Source organism: Lissotriton vulgaris, chromosome 2_2, assembly GCF_964263255.1.
Source record: "Lissotriton vulgaris chromosome 2_2, aLisVul1.2, whole genome shotgun sequence".
Classification (NCBI taxonomy): domain Eukaryota; kingdom Metazoa; phylum Chordata; class Amphibia; order Caudata; family Salamandridae; genus Lissotriton; species Lissotriton vulgaris.
The window spans coordinates 109,777,398-109,794,089 of NC_141688.1; the positions used below are offsets into that span (position 1 = coordinate 109,777,398).

The following is a 16,692-nucleotide window of genomic DNA, read 5'->3' on the forward strand; positions in this document are numbered from 1 at the left end:
GGAGTAGTCATAATACCAGTACAACACATGTAACATTAAAGGAAGCAGTCGTGAAACATTGCTAGGCAGCATCTCACACACCGAGCCACGGCCGCTGGGTGTGTGAGGGCCCACATTCCGAAAGGAAGGACTTTCCAGTCCCTCCCTTTTCAATCAATCAAGACATTTGTAAAGCGCACTACATACCCGTGAGGGTCTCAAGGCGTTGGGGGCGGGGGGTGGGGGGACGGACGGGACCGGAACAGCTACTGATCAAAGAGCCAGGTTTTGAGGAGTCTTCTGAAGGCCAGTAGGTCTTGGGTCTGCCGTAGTTTAGTGGGGAGGGTGTTTCAGGTCTTGGCGGCGAGGTGGGAGAAGGATCTGCCGCCAGCAGTCGTTCTTCGGATGTGAGGGACTGTGGCGAGGGTGAGGTCTGCGGAGCGGAGCTGGCGGGTGGGGATGTAGAAGCTGAGACGTCTGTTGAGGTATGCTGGGCCGTTGTTGTGGAGAGCCTTATGTGCATGGAGCAGGAGCCTGAAGGTGACCCTCTTGTTGACGGGGAGCCAGTGCAGGTCTCTCAGGTGGGGGTGATGTGGCTGCGGCGGGGGATGTCGAGGATCAGGCGTGCCGAGGCGTTCTGGATGCGTTGCATGCGTCTCAAGAGCTTGGCCGACGTTCCTGCGTAGAGGGCGTTTCCGTAGTACAGCCTGCTGGTGACGAGGGCCTGGGTGACTGTTTTTCTCGTTTCGGTGGGGATCCACTTGAAGATCCTGTGGAGCATACGCAGGGTGTTGAAGCAGGATGAGGAGATGGCGTTGATCTGCTTAGACATGGAGAGGGTGGTGTCGAGGATGGCCCCTAGGTTGCGTGCGTGGTCGGTGGGTGTTGGTGCTGTTCCCAGTGATGTCGCCCACCAGGAGTCTTCCCAGGCAGAGGGGGTGGGGCCAAGGATGAGGACCTCTGTCTTGTCTGAGTTCAGCTTCAGTCGTCTGTTCTTCATCCATTCGGCGACGTCCTTCATTCCTTCAAGGAGGTTGGTTTTGGCGGTGTGGGGGTCTTTGGTGAGGGAGATGATCAGCTGCGTGTCGTCGGCATAGGAGATGATTTTGAGGTCGTGCTGTCGGGCGATGTGGGCGAGGGGTGCCATGTAGATGGTGAACAGCGTCGGACTGAGGGAAGAGCCCTGAGGTATGCCGCAGATCTTGGTGGCTTTGGAGCGGAAGGGGAGGAGGCGGACGCTCTGGGTTCTGCCGGAGAGAAACGATGTGGTCCAGTCGAGGGCCTTCCCTTGAATGCCGTTGTCGTGTAGGCGTGTTCGCAGTCTGCTGTGGCAGACCGTGTCAAAGGCGGCTGACATGTACAGGAGGATGAGGGCCGCTGTTTCTTCTTTGTCAAGTAAGCTCCTGATGTCATCGGTGGTGGCGATGAGGGCGGTCTCGGTGCTGTGGTTGCTGCGGAATCCGGAATGGGATGAGTCCAAGATGTTGTTCTCCTCGAGGTAGCGGGTTAGTTGTTTGTTGACGATTGTTTCGGTGACCTTCGCTGGGAACGGAAGCAGGGAGATGGGTCTGAAGTTCTTGAGGTCTTTGGGGTCCGCCTTGGGTTTCTTGAGTAGGACGTTGATCTCCGAGTACTTCCAGCTCTCCGGGAAGGTTGCTGTCTCGAAGGAGATGTTGATTACTCTTCGGAGATGGGGTGCGATGGCTGTGCTGGCTTTGTTGAAGATGTGGTGTGGGCATGGGTCCAATGGCGATCCGGAGTGAATGGTGTTCATGAATTTGCTAGTGTCCTCGTTGTTGCCGCTGGCCCAGGATAGCAGGCGGTTGGTGCTGCTGGTGGTGGTGGGGGTGGTGGTTGTCGGGGCGATCGCGGCGCTGAAGCTATCATAGATGTCGGCGATCTTGCGGTGGAAGAAGGTGGCCAGTGTGTCGCACAGGTCTTGTGAAGGCTGGATGTCGTTGGTGTTGGAGCTGGGATTGGAGAGTTCCTTCACGATGTTGAAGAGCTCTTTGCTGTTGTGTGCATTATTATCTATACGGTCCATGAAGGAGGCCCTCTTGGTGACTCTGATGAGTTGATGGTGTCTGCGGGTGACGTTTTTGTGGGCTGTGTAGTTGTCCGATGATTGTTCGCGGAGCCAGTTCTTCTCCAATTTTCGCCATGTTCGTTTGGAGGCCTTCGGTGAACCAGGTGGCTTTCTTGCTGGTGTGCCTGTTGGAGGGTGTCTGGAGCAAGGCGAGGGTGTTGGTGCAGTCGTCAATCCATTGTCTGAGGATGCAGGCGGCGGTGTCGGGATCGGTGGAGTCAGAGGACGGGTTCTGTGTGAGGGTGGCGGTTAGCTAGACTTCGGTGACTTTGCTCCAGCAGCATTGAGGCCTCTGTTGAGTGCAGTGGTGCGTGGTGGGCTTCCTGAAGGTGAAGTGGATGCAGTGGTGGTCTGTCCAATGGAGTTCGGTGGTGTGGTTGAAGTAGACGTGGGGGCTTGCGGTGATGATGGGGTCGAGCGTGTGGCCGGAGGCGTGGGTGTTGTCACAAACTGTCTGAGTCCGGGGTTGGCGAGGTTGTCGATCAGGGTGGTGGAGTTGGCGTAGTCGTTGTTCTCGAGGTGGAAGTTCAGGTGTTTTAGGAGGATGTAGTCTGTGGAGGCGAGGGCATTCGTGCTGATTAAGTCAGCGATGGAGTCACTGATCTGTGGTCGGTGTCCGGGGGGTCTGTAGACGAGGGTTCCTCAGAGGGTGGTGTTGATCTGGAAGTGCATTTGTCCAGCGGTGCTGAGGGTGTCATCGAAGTTGGTCGAGACTCTGAGAGTGATCCTATGGACGATGGCGATTCCTCCTCCTACCCCGTTGGTGCGGTCCTTGCGGGTGATCTTGTAGCCTTTCGGGATGGCTATGGCGATGTCGAGGGCTGAGGCGGGGTTCAACCAGGTCTCTGTCAGGAAGGCGACGTCCGGAGTGGTGGTCGAGGAGCTCCCAGAGTTCGACGGCTTGTTTGCGGGCAGAGCGGGTGTTGAGGAGGATGCAGTTGAGGTAGTTGGGTTCCTTGGTTGGCGGTTTGGCTGGCCGGATGCTGGTGAAGCTGCAACTCCAGCAGGTAAAGGGTCCTTGGGTGCGCTTCGGGGTGGCCCGGTAGCAGGCGTGTTCTCGGCTGGTGTTGAGTGCGTGCAGGGTGCTGGCGTCGTAGTTCAGTCGGGAGTTGTTGCAACCGCGGGGGCCGGGGTTCCGGCGCTGGGCATGGTCCAGGCGCGGTCGGGCGCAAACGGGCTTGCCTTAGGCGCGCCATAAGGAGGGGAGGTGGGAGGGAGGAGCAGCTGGGTGGGGGCGACGGACGAATGGGAGCGGGGACGCAGCCGAGGGAAGCGGAACTGGCGAGTAGCCGCGGGGAGGGAAAAAATACACAAAATAGGGAGCACAAAATACAATATCAGACAAAGAATACAGGGTAGTAAGCACAATTTATGAAAAACAAACAATGGAACAACAATGGAAGAGAGACACAGTTTGGAAGAATTAGGCAGTAAGCACAAGGCAGTGAGCACAATTTAAGAAAACGCCAGAGCAACAGTAGAGGAAAAAAAAAACAAAGCAGAGAAAGTTACGGGCAGCCCAAGGCCTACCTGGCGGGCCTCGAACTCGGCAGGAGCAGGGGGGTAGCACGGGTGCAGTCAGGTGGAGCTATGCGACGTGGGGAGCAACCTGCCTGGAAACAGGGTCAAGGGTCGCTCTTATTGCCGCGTAGCGGCTGCCATAAGAAGGGGAGTTGGGGGAGGGGGGGCAGCTGGGTGGTGGGCGATGGACGGATGGAAGCGGAGGGGCGGGGCTGCAGGGGACACAGCGGCGGGAAGCAGGACCGGCAAGGGGGCACGGGAGGGAAAAAATACACAATCTGGGAGCACAAGATACAATATCAGACAAAGAATACAGGGCAGTAAGCACAATTTATGAATAACAAACACTGGGACAACAATGGAAGAGAGACACAGTTTGGAAGAATTAGGCAGTAAGCAAAAGGCAGTGAGCACAATTTAAGAAAACGCCAGAGCAAAAGTAGAGGAATAAAAACACAGCAGAGAAAGTTACGGGCAGCCCAAGGCCTACCAGGCAGGCCTCGAAGTCAGCAGGAGCAGAGGGTAGTACGGGCGAAGTCAGGTGGAGCTACACTGGCGTATTTCTCACAAATACTACCAGTGTGTAGTCAGGGGCCCTTCCAATCCCCCTTCTCTCCCTCGCACATTAGGAACTGCATAACCTTTTTCCTTATTTCATAGCTAATATCATCTGGAATTGTTTGCTATTTAAATCTTTTTTCTGCCAAACTCATTGGTGGTGAAGTATTATCAAATTTACTGAGCTACAGAAAGATTGTGCTCACATTAATCTATCCTGTTTCTAATCAGTTAAATAATACAACCATACAGGGTAGAACATAATATAAGATGTCCTCTAAAGCATTTAAGATCTTTAGTATAGTGCAGTGGCACAGTATGACCTACATCCTGCAGCACAGTTTCTTAATAAACACGTTCTTTCCTAAGATCATACAATTGCATTATATATACATGAAATGCCATGATGAGCTTATGCCTGATCAGCAATGGGAGATAAAGTGTAGGGAATAACTACCCTCTCTCTAATCCTGAATACCCAAGAACTGAATGAAACAAAAGTTGTTTAGTGTAGAACCAAAGACCAAAACTGGATGGGCTAAAATGTGATTACTTGAATCTTTTCGAACCTACTGCGCCTTCTGATTTTTTGGTGAATCAGTTCTATTAGAAGAATCTGTGAGAAGCCATATACACCTTCCCATGTCAGTCCAAAACAGGAGAACTACCAAGACACTTGCCCACTCCCATCCCTTTCTTCCGACTCCTATAGGGGAGGCAAATGATGGGCATTAATATACAATTGATTTCTATCTTGGGCAGCATGATGGAGACTTTAAAATATGTGCTTCCACATCATTCTTTCTATCTCACCAAAGGCAGCATGTAAAATGTTGTTCTTCAGGGGCCGGTTCCCAAAGCAGATCGTATTTGCAAGCAGACAAACTCATTCACTCTTCTGTTTGCTCCAATACACCCCAAAAGCAGTATTGCCAGCGACTAGTTGCACAATCTTTCCCTTGAGGAAAGGAAGACATGAAGTGAGGTCTAGAAATGCGCTGGATTATAAGGTGACTTAAGTAAGGTATATCGGCTTGAGTAGTTTAAAGTGTGTTTAGAGAAGTCTAATACTGAGGACCATAAACCCCTTATACCCCTGTCTTATTGTGATAATTTTGCCACCATTATCTTTTTTTTAAATGAACAGTAGTCACCCAAAAAGCTTTCAGTATCTGTCCCAAGTACACCACTAGAGTGCATTAACACCACAGCTGGCCATTACTCTTTTCCCCTCGCCAACCTCGGACTCAGACAACTCGTCACAACACCCACCCACTCCGGCAGCCACACGCTTGACCCCATCTTCTAAGCAAGCGCCCACGTCACCTTCAACCACACCACCGGAGTCCACTAAACTGACCATCACTGCATCCACTTCCCGTTCTGGAAGACCACCATGCACCACCGCACAAAACAGATCCCTCGCCGCTGCTGGAGCAAAGTCACCGAAGACCAGCTAACCACCACCCTCGCCCGAAGCCCCCCCGGCGACCCCACCGACCCAGACACCACCGCCTGCAACCTCAGACGGTGGATCGACGACTGCACCAACACCCTCGCCCCGGTCAAGAAATCCTCCAACAGCTACACCAGCAAGAAAGCCAGCTGGTTCACTGAAGATCTCAAGGCCTCCAAGCAAACCTGCAGAAAGCTAGAGTAGAACTGGCACCATAAACGAACACCGGACACCTACGCAGCCCACAAGAACGCCACCCGCAGACACCATCACCTCATCAGAGCCGCCAAAAGGGCCTCCTTCAAAGACCGCCCAGACAACAAAGCACACAACCGCAAAGAGCTCTTCAACATCGTGAAGGAACTCTCCAACCCCAGCTCCAAAACCAACAACATCCCACCTTCGCAATACCTGTGCGACACACTCACCACCTTCTTCCATTGCAAGATCGCAGACATCCACAACAGCTTCAACGCCACGATCACCCTGAAAACCACTGAGACCTCCGCCCCTACGACCACCATCCTCACCAACCGCCTGCTCTCCTGAACACCATCAAAACCAACCTCTAAGAAGGAATGTAGGCTGTCGCCGAATGGATGAGGAACAGCAGACTGAAGCTGAACTCGGACAAAACGGAGGTCCTCTTCCTCGGATCTACCACCTCGGCCTGGGATGACTCCTGGTGGCCAACCGCACTAGGAACAGCTCCAACACCCACCGACCACGCACGCAACTTAGGGGTCATCCTTGACTCCACCCTCTCCATGACGAAGCAGGTCAACGTCGTCTTTTCCTCCTGCTTCTGCATGCTTCACAATATCTACAACTGGAACCCCACGGAAATGAGAAGAACGGTCACCCAGGCACTCGTCAGCAGGAGGCTGGACTACGGAAACACCCTCTATGCATGAGCCTCAGCCAAACTCCTGAAACAACTTGCATCCAGAATGCCTCTGCACGCCTGAGCCTCGACATCCCTCGCAGCAGCCACATCACACCCCACCTGAGAGACCTGCACTGGCTCCCCATCAACAAGAAGATAACCTTCAAGTTTCTCACCCACACACACAAGGCACTTCACAACACCGGACCAGCATACCTCAACAGATGACTCAGCTTCTACACCCCCACCAGCCAGCTCTGCTCCACTGACCTCGCCCTCGCCACTGTCCCCCGCATCAAAAGAGCGACCTCCGGCGGCAGATCGTTCTCCCACCTTGCCACCAAGACCTGGAACACCCTCCCCATCCACCTATGGCAGACCCATGACCTGCTGACTTTCAGAAGACTTCTCAAGACCTGGCTTTTCGAGCAGTAGCAGCATTCCCCCCCACTAGCGCCTTGAGACCCTCACAGCTAAGTAGTGCGCTTTACAAATGCTATGATTGACAAATGCTATGATTGATTTGAGGCACCAAAGTTAGTGGAAAACACTGTTAAATATTCCCACAATTTTTTCACAATGGGCTGGGTTAAAACTCAAAAGCATGAAAAACATATGTCAGGGGGTTCCTACCTGCCACGACTCTGCTACTGATGTTTGTCCCTCTTCGTTTCCGCCTCGGCGCACACAGGATGTTTGTACGCCTTCCACGGCCGCCTGGGCTTACCCGGAGGTGGGGCCTTCATCAGTGACGTCATCCCCTAATGTCCAATCATCGCCTACGGCGGCGCTGATAACGCGAGGTTTCGAACAGGAGGGCGCGAACGCCGGAGCAGCACAGGAAGCACCGGACGTCTTCGCCGCTGGACGGAAGGAACCTGGAACCGGATTGCTGAGGGTGACCGAAGCAGGAGACTAGGAGAGACCGCCAGCAGTACAGCCAGGAGGCCAACGGAACCACGCTCCGCCCAGCCACACTTCACCTGGAGAAGTGTGGCACCGCAAGGTACGGGCTCGTACACGAGGGCTCTTTCAGTCAGAGGGAGGGAACGGGTAAAGGGCGGTTGGGTGGATAAGGGACGGGAGTGCATAGAGTGCTGCCCCCATTAAGGAAACACTACAACCGGTGATGGTCCCTGGTGATCCCCCTCACGTCCTTTCCCCACCCCTCACGTCTGTATGTTTTTGCTTACCCTACATACCAATGTCCAAATATCGGTCGGAAACGGACGAAAATCTGTATTTTCGGCCATTTCCGACCGGTATTTGGACACCGACATCTGGCCCTTAGTATGCAATCCTGTCTTTTTCATGTGTTGAAAATATAATGCAGATGCATCAAAATATTGCCTTGCCTTTTGGACCCATTTGTTAAGCACAGTCCGGTAACATCTCTAACAACATTTTCACCTTGCCCTCCCCATTTGTGTAGGTCAGGAGTAGCATATGCTCCTACACACTTACCACATCTACCTTGCATAATAGGAATGTGTTGATTTTTTATGTATTTGAAGAAATCATATTAACTCTCAAGGTCTATAAACAACAAAACAAACAAGCATGTAAATTTAGGTCCAAGCAATTATTTAGGTTGCAACATATATAATAACCCCTCTCTATTACCTCACATATAAACTGGTCTAAACCATGGACATTTTTCTATATTCACTAATGAAAATCAAGCACCTTCTGACACCTAACCATATAACAATAGCTGTTCAAGCACTAATCATACCACAAACTAACTTCAGAAACGATATGATAATTGGCACTTTCCCGTTTTCTCTTGCCCAGTCCAAAGCTTTTATTCAGACCACAGAACGATTCATCTATGCAAGGGCAAATTGTTAACAAATCTCATCAGTTCTATGTGAAGTAAACTGGCCTCTAATCAAGGCCAGATTCAAGTTTGAAACTTACTGTCTCACCAACAAGCCTCTACATCTGGCAAATCCACTTTAACTGGCTAAACCTTTGACTTTCTCCAGTTTACAACGGGCCTCTGCTTTTAAGACAACTCTGACAAAATAAGTCCTAAAATTCAAAACTTCTGTAACGCTGAAACAGCTTTTCAAGGGTGCCACAATCAATTTCTGGTTCTCCCCTCTCATCTGCCTCATCCTACTGATGAGGATGCACCTTTCTCATGCAAATTCACAGTAACATCGAAGTCTTATATGTTTCATTTAGCATACAGTTTCCAATTTCATCATCTTGTACTCTTCACTTCCTTTAATCAGGAGGTTTATTTCTAACAATATTAGTGTTTAAAGCATGTTAATGACTTTAGATACTATTTGCCCTATACATAAATATTACATAAAGAAATTCATGTGCTCAAATACCTTTAACAAACTACACATGTGTAATGATCCTACTGACACTAATGGTTTTTTACCTGTACGATTTACAGGATGTGTTGGCTGCGAGTCAGGCGATGTCAGACTTTGCCTCCGTCCGACGTCATCAGTGGGAGATGTTGGAAGCGAGGATATAGGAGGAGTTTGCGCACGCCGCGAGGGGTGGACACTAGTAGTTGGGTAACTGGAAAACATTTGCCTTTGAAGAAAAATTCAGTGGTTATAGAGATGTACATTTTACTGGTACTAAAGGCTGCAAAAATGAATAACCACTTTCTTCAAAATGTTTCTTTATGCTTCTTAACTGTTACTCATTGGCAATGAATGATCCCGTTAAGAATAAAAACGACAACACTATCTAATGGCAGTTAGTCGAGTGATTGTAGAAACATAATTTAAGACTAAACTGTTCAATTTAAAAAATTTATTATGGGTCCCATGTCACCCTGAAGACCGAATTAGTCATCTCGAACCTCTTTTCAAAATCTAGATTAACAAGTTACTTACCTTCAGTAATTCCTTTTCTATTTAAAACTATCTAATTGCACATTCCTCACCTTGTGAATACCCCCAGGCGCCAGACTGGATCTGGAAAATTTTCAATAGCAATTCCCTAACGCATCAGTAGTCATTGTACTGCGGCTCCATGTCGGACCTGTCTCGACCCGGATGTGACGTCAGGGCCACTATATCCGTACCACCTCCACGTTAATGTCACCATTGGACGATGACTCCATTGATCCCGTTAAGAATAAAAACGACAACACTATCTAATGGCAGTTAGTCGAGTGATTGTAGAAACATAATTTAAGACTAAACTGTTCAATTTAAAAAATTTATTATGGGTCCCATGTCACCCTGAAGACCGAATTAGTCATCTCGAACCTCTTTTCAAAATCTAGATTAACAAGTTACTTACCTTCAGTAATTCCTTTTCTATTTAAAACTATCTAATTGCACATTCCTCACCTTGTGAATACCCCCAGGCGCCAGACTGGATCTGGAAAATTTTCAATAGCAATTCCCTAACGCATCAGTAGTCATTGTACTGCGGCTCCATGTCGGACCTGTCTCGACCAGGATGTGACGTCAGGGCCACTATATCCGTACCACCTCCACGTTAATGTCACCATTGGACGATGAGTCCATTGAAATAGAAAACCAAGCTACTTACCTTGGGTAACAGTATACTTGTAAGAGACATATATTAGTTATGGGGTGCCCTCCTTAGAATTACCCCCAAGCATCAGAATCGATCCGGAGAATTTTTCTTTAGCAGTACCACTGCGCGTCATTAGGTGGTGTCGATCAACTCTGCGTTAGTCATTTGCATCGTGATCGCCAGAATGACATCACGGTATCTACTTAGATGCTGCCCCAGCGCGCTGACACCAGTTTTTTACACAACATTTCACGACCGAAGCGCAGAGCCATGCAAGACACTGACCACTGGTGCACAAAACTAGGGGCCTGAAAGGGAGTCCCTTACCCTAGAAGTCAGTTCGCAGAACGGGGAGGATGGATGGGGAAGTGAAGAATCCATAACTAATATATGTCTCTTGCAGATAGATTGTTACCGAAGGTAAGTAACTTGTTTATCTGAAAGAGACTATTAGTTATGGATTCCTCATCATAGAATAGATTGTGAGAAGTTGGCCTGATATATGATGCTCACTAGTTCTAGTGATCACCTTGTATCAGTCCAAACAACCCTTATGGTGATTGGTTGTAAGTCAACCTTATAGACCAGCTATCCTAATGGTAGCATGGACAGAGCAGTCTTAGGCTAAACTCTTTTGGCATGTGAAGCCAGCTGTTTTACAACATATAACCCCTTGAATATCAGATGAAAGGACATCACGCAGGTTGTTATGAAAATAAACAATGTATTTATTACTAACTAACACCTCTGAGCTCTTTATGAGATAAGAGGGCTAAGCACATAATACTCTTCAGAAAAATACAGTGAGTCGCACAATTACAATGGTGCCCTAGGGGCACGACAAACCAGATACTAAGTAAATGGGTTAAATAGAACAAAAGAAAAAATGATTATGCCCAGAGGCTGTAGAATCGCTGGGGCTACACTACCCTAACCTTAAGTAAGGAGAAAGGAGGCCCACGGGATGCGTGTGCAGTGCTAGAACACACACGCGGGTTTCAATGCAAAGTCAATGGGCACGAACAATTTACAAAATAGGTAAGTAAGGACAGTTCCGACTGGTTGAGACCAAAACTACAGGATACCTGGACACTAGGAGAGTCAATCTACCTATGAGCACCGAAATGCTCTCGTTACCTCACCCACGGGCTGCTGGTGCATAGGTGTGAAAGTGTGTTGGGTTTCCTCTTTGAAGTCAATGGAGCCTTGGAGAAAAGATGCTGCAGGCATCCAGGAGGAAGATGTCTGGAGTGATCCAAGGGCGGATCGAAGAAGATGGAGACCTGAAAGCAGAGGGGACAGTGTTCAAAGTCACTAGCCAGGGACTGGCGTGGAACCAGGAAGGAACCAGATGATGTCGTCGCGATCAGGTGAAGAGGTGACGCTTGACTCTGCTGCCACGTGAACCAGGAGGCGTCGTCTGTGAGAAGTTGGCCCGATATGCAGTGTTCACTATTCTAGTGACCACTATGCACGGTCCAAACGACCCTTATGGTGATTGGTTGTAAGTCAACCTTAGACCAGCTATCCTAGTAGCGTGGATACGAGCAGTCTTCGGGCTAAACTCTAGAGGGCGTGTTAAGCCAGCTGTTATACCATCACATACCCCTTGAACACCAAGTGAAAGGACACCACACAAGTGTTATGAAAATAAACTGTTATATTTATTAGAATCACAACAGCCCTGTACTCTTTATGAGGAAAGGGGACTAAGCACAGAACAAAACTCTTAGGAAAATACTTCAAGTGCACAATCAATACAAGTGCCCGAGGGCACGGAAAGTTCTAGTGGTCTCGGGCGGACCCGATAAGGCAAGTCGGAAGCGAGGGACTCGGGACCCTTAAGTAAGGAGGCTATGCGGGCACCGAAATGCCGAAGTTACCTAGCCACAAGGGCTGCGGCTGCACAAGTCTTACAGGCGTCGGGGGTCTTCGCTGATGAGCCAGGAGCCGGAAGGAAGGAGTTGCTGGCCGGCGACCAGTGGAGAATAGTTCGTAGAGATCCAAGCCTGGATCAGAGATCGATGATACCTGAAAGCAGAGGGGACCAAGTTCGTACTACTAGCCAGTAGTCAGAGGGTACCAGGAGGGCACCGGATGGCCGTCACCTCGACTAGGTGAGTGGGCGACGCTAGGCTCTGCAGTCTCACGGACCAGGAGGCGTTGTCGGCGACCAGGATGGAGGTGCGAGCTGTCCCACGAAGGTTGATGCTGTCGGCGTCGCTGGGCCCAGGATTGGGGCAACAAGCCTTGGCAGATTTCAGGGCCACGTGGTGGGCCTAAAATGGCGTCTTGAGTGGACCAGGACGGTCCAGGGTGCTCCTCTCGTAAAAAGGAGCAAAAGGCTAGTCTGGAGCAACCAGACCAGCAACGTTGGTTGTCGTTCGTCGTCAAAGGGTCACAAGCCAGCGGCTAGTGATCAGACAACGTGCTGAACAGCGAAGCAGAAGGGCCCCACGCAGATCGTGGAGATACTGGGAGGCTGCACTTCGGTGCTGGAGCTGCTCAGGGTCGGGGCTTCTCGGACCCCAGAGCACTCACCAGAGAATTCCTTCGGTGGTCGTGCTGGTTAAGAAAGCGTGCAGGTTTTGATGATGGCTGGTCCCTCGAGGTCTCGTCGCACCCACAGATCTCAGCTGAGCTGACGATGTGGGTAGAGGCCAGAGGTGCCAGGGAAGCCGGTTCTCGTCGAGCTGGGTCGTCGGATTCCTGAGGAAGGACTTGCAGCAAACCGCAGAGTTCTTAGATGGTGCCTGCGGACGCAGGGTGACTACTCCTTAGCCACAAGGGAGAAATCTTAAGAAGAGTCTCGAAGTCCTTTCGTAGAAAGTATTCTTGATTCAAAGATGATCTAATTTGGAAGGGTCCCCGCTCCGGCCTTTATCCTAAAGAAAGGGGTGGGTACATGACTAGGTCCTGCCCTAGGGGTGGGACCAGGAAGGGGGTAGTTACACCCCGCTCCCCTGCCGGACTTTCCCCAGGTCAGGGGCTGCGCGCCCCTGGAACTGGTTTTGACCGGCAGATGCGTAGTGAGCACCGGGGTGCCACTCCGCAGTCACCTTCCTGTAAAGCCCTGCCTACCCAGGATACACAAAACCCTGTCTGGGATGGTGCGAACCCCGCCCCGGACAGGAAACCCTTTGTCCAAGCTCTCCTTGCTGGAAGGACTCCCAACGGCAGGAGGTCAGACTCGTGTCTGTGGTGGCAGCGTCCATTTTGTGGAGCTGAGGCTTCAGTTAACTTTAACCGGGGTTCACAGTTACGTACATGTCGTGTCCCTCTAGAAGGGCGGAATGCTAACCTCGTCGCCAGCATTGGTGAGGGGGCAGCATCCCGGTTCGTATGACACCTTACTCGACATGTCTTGATAACGCGATACCGAAGTTACCGATATGGTACGCGTTATCATGGAACAGCCATTGGGTCTTGGTTCCGCAAGCTGCAACCGGGCTCGGCTCGTGCCAGAGCCCAATTCACACGATTCCACGCACTCTGCCTTCAGGATTGTCAGGGCCTGCCATAGGAGTGGCTATTAGGAACTCGGGTGTCCATTCGAGGGTTAGATATAGGGATACTATACCTACAGCAACGGGCGAGTAAGCCACGTTGCCCCAGCTGTCGCGCAACCAGTTGTGTCAGATTTAGATGGCCACCCAGGGGTGGCATAATACATGCTTCAGCCCCTGGTAGGCCCTGGGTACACCGATGCCCTGAGTTACAGGGTCTGACAGGGTGGCCCAGTTCCAATTGGGTAATGCACCTAAGGTACACACATCAATTTAGTGAGAGAACAGCTAGGCTGTGGGTCTGACTAGCAGGCCCACAGCCCGAGAAAGTCGTAAACCAGTGAAACAAAAGCAAGAAGTCTGGGTGATCATAGGATTGCAGACCCTACTCTCCTACATGACCCCCCCCCCCAAACGTTGGGACAATAAACTAACCTTGACCAGGTGAGTCTTCTTGTTCTAAGTGGAAATACCTGGAGAGCCCATCTGCATTGCCATGATCAGTGCCAGGTCTATGCTCCACTGTGAAGTCCATCCCCTGTAGGGAAATGGACCACCTAAGTAGTTTGGGGTTTTCACCCTTCATCTGATTTAGCCATAAGAGGGGCTTATGGTCGGTCTGAATCTTGAAATGAGTGCCAAACAAGTATGGCCTCAGTTTCTTCAGGGCCCACACCACAGCGAAGGCCTCCCTCTCTATAGCTGACCAATTTTTCTCTCTGGGGGTCAGCCGTCTGCTTATAAAAGCAATGGGCTGGTCATTACCATCAAAATTCAGTTGAGATAGAACAGCTCCCACACCCAACTCAGAAGCATCTGTTTGGACAATCAATGGTTTGGAGTAGTCGGGACTCTTGAGGATAGGTGCCGTGCACATGGCCTGTTTTAGGTCATCGAATGCTTTTTGACAGCTCGCTGTCCACTGAACCTTTTTTGGCATTTTCTTACTCGTCAGTTCATTAAGCGGAGTCACAATTGATCCGTAATTTCTGACGAACTTTCGGTAGTAACCAGTCAGGCCCAAGAAAGCTCGAACCTGAGTCTGGGTGGTTGGAGGAGCCCAGTCCCTGATTGACTGTATCTTGCTCTCCAGTGGTTGAACTTGGCCTCCACCGACGAGGTGGCCCAAGTATACAACCTGTGTCTGCCCTATCTGGCACTTGGTAGCCTTGATAGTGAGACCTGCTGCCTGCAGAGCCTCTAACACTTTCCGCAGGTGGACCATGTGATCCTCCCAGGTGGAGCTAAAGACAGCAATATCGTCAAGATACGCCGCACAGAAGTCGTCCAACCCAGTGAGAACGTGATTCACCAACCGTTGGAAGGTGGCAGGTGCATTTTTCAAACCAAAGGGCATCACCACAAACTAGTAATGCCCACCAGGGGTAGAAAATGCTGTTTTAGGCTTGGTGTCCTCAGCTATCCTGATTTGCCAATACCCAGCTGTCAGGTCAAACGTACTTAAGTAGTTGGCCGAAGCCAATCTATCGATAAGCTCGTCTGCCCTTGGTATTGGGTGGGCATCAGTCTTAGTGACTGCATTGAGACCCTTGTAGTCTATGCAGAACCTCATCTCTTTCTTACCGCCCGGGGTGTGAGGCTTCGGCACTAGAACTACGGGACTAGCCCAAGGGCTATCCGAGGGTTCAATGACTCCCAACTCCAACATTTTCTGCACTTCATTTTTGATGCAGTCTCTAACGTGATCGGGCTGCCGGTAGATTTTACTCTTGACGGGCAAGCTGTCACCAGTGTCAACCTCATGGGTACACCAATTGGTCTGACTGGGTATTAGAGAGAACATATGCCGGAAGGATTGAAGAACCGGTTTACAATCCTCCTGTTGATGTTCGGAGAGGCTGCCACAAAAGACAACACTGTCTACCGATCCATCGTCAGGATTCTGAGTGAGCAGGTCTGGGAGAGGGTCACTCTTCCTCCTGTCCCTCATCTATGGCCATGAGCAAGCTCATGTCCTTCCTGTCGACATATGCTTTGAGCCTGTTGACATGGAGCACCCTGTGGGGGCTCCGGGGAGTTCCAAGGTCTACCAGGTAGGTGAGCTCTCCCTTTTTCTCCAGGATGGTGTAGGGCCCGGACCATTTGTCCTTGAGTGCTGCTGGGGCCACTGGCTCCAACACCCACACCTTCTGTCCGGGCTGGTAAACAGTCAAGACAGCCTTCTGGTCATGCCAAGCTTTTTGGAGTTCTTGGCAGGCCTTAAGGTTTTCGGACGCCTTCTCCATGTACTCAGCCATCCGGGAGCGGAGGCCAAGCACATAGTCCACTATGCTGGTTGCAGGCTTTTTGAGAGGTCTCTCCCATCCTTCCTTCACCAAACACATGGGTCCTCTTACAGGATGTCCGTACAAAAGTTCAAAAGGGCTGTAGCCAACCCCCTTCTGTGGGACTTCTCTATAAGCGAACAAAAGGCAGGGGATCAGGACGTCCCATCTACGCCGGAGCTTTTCAGGTAGTCCATGAATCATCCCTTTCAGGGTCCTGTTGAACCGCTCAACAAGCCCATTGCATTGTGGATGATAGGGTGTAGTGAACTTGTAGTTGACACCACATTCCTTCCACGTAGCAGTCAAGTAGCTCGACATGAAGTTTGCACCTCTGTCAGAGACGACCTCCTTAGGGAAGCCCACTCTGGAGAATACTCCAACTAGGGCTCTTGCCACCACAGGGGCTGTAGTGGTCCTAAGGGGAATAGCTTCAGGATACCTGGTGGCATGATCCACTACCACCAGTATAAACTTGTGCCCTGATGCTGTTGGGGGTTCCATTAGACCGACAATGTCAATCTCCACACGTTCAAAGGGCACCCCCAACACAGGCATTGGTATAAGGGGGGCCTTTGTCGTGCCACCTGACTTACCACTGGCTTGGCAAGTGACACAGGAGCGACAAAACTCCTTGGTATCTTCGTTCATGTGAGGCCAGTGAAAGTGCGAGACAAGCCTGTCCCACGTCTTCGTCTGGCCTAAGTGTCCTGCTAAGGGAATCTCGTGGGCCAAGGTAAGAAGGAAACCACGCTTAGACAAGGGGATAACCAGCCTCCTGGTCATGCCAGGCTTGGGGTCTCTTGCCTCAGTGTACAGGAGTCCATCCTCCCAGTATACCTTGTGGGTACCTGTGGCGTTCCCAGCAGCCTCAGCAGCAGCCTGCTGTCTGA

At 50.8% G+C, this 16,692-nt stretch overlaps 1 protein-coding gene across 9 annotated transcripts in view; it reads right to left on the minus strand.

Moving 5' to 3' along the window:
- HERC1 (HECT and RLD domain containing E3 ubiquitin protein ligase family member 1) overlaps positions 1-16,692 on the minus strand; it is a 2,101,515-nt gene that overhangs the window by 1,095,608 nt on the left and 989,215 nt on the right. For all 9 annotated transcript variants that reach the window (XM_086959402.1, XM_086959399.1, XM_086959397.1 and 6 more), the window contains exon 40: positions 8,885-9,045. In XM_086959402.1, the coding sequence (XP_086815528.1) occupies positions 8,885-9,045 (161 nt within the window). The remainder of the gene's footprint in view (positions 1-8,884; positions 9,046-16,692) is intronic.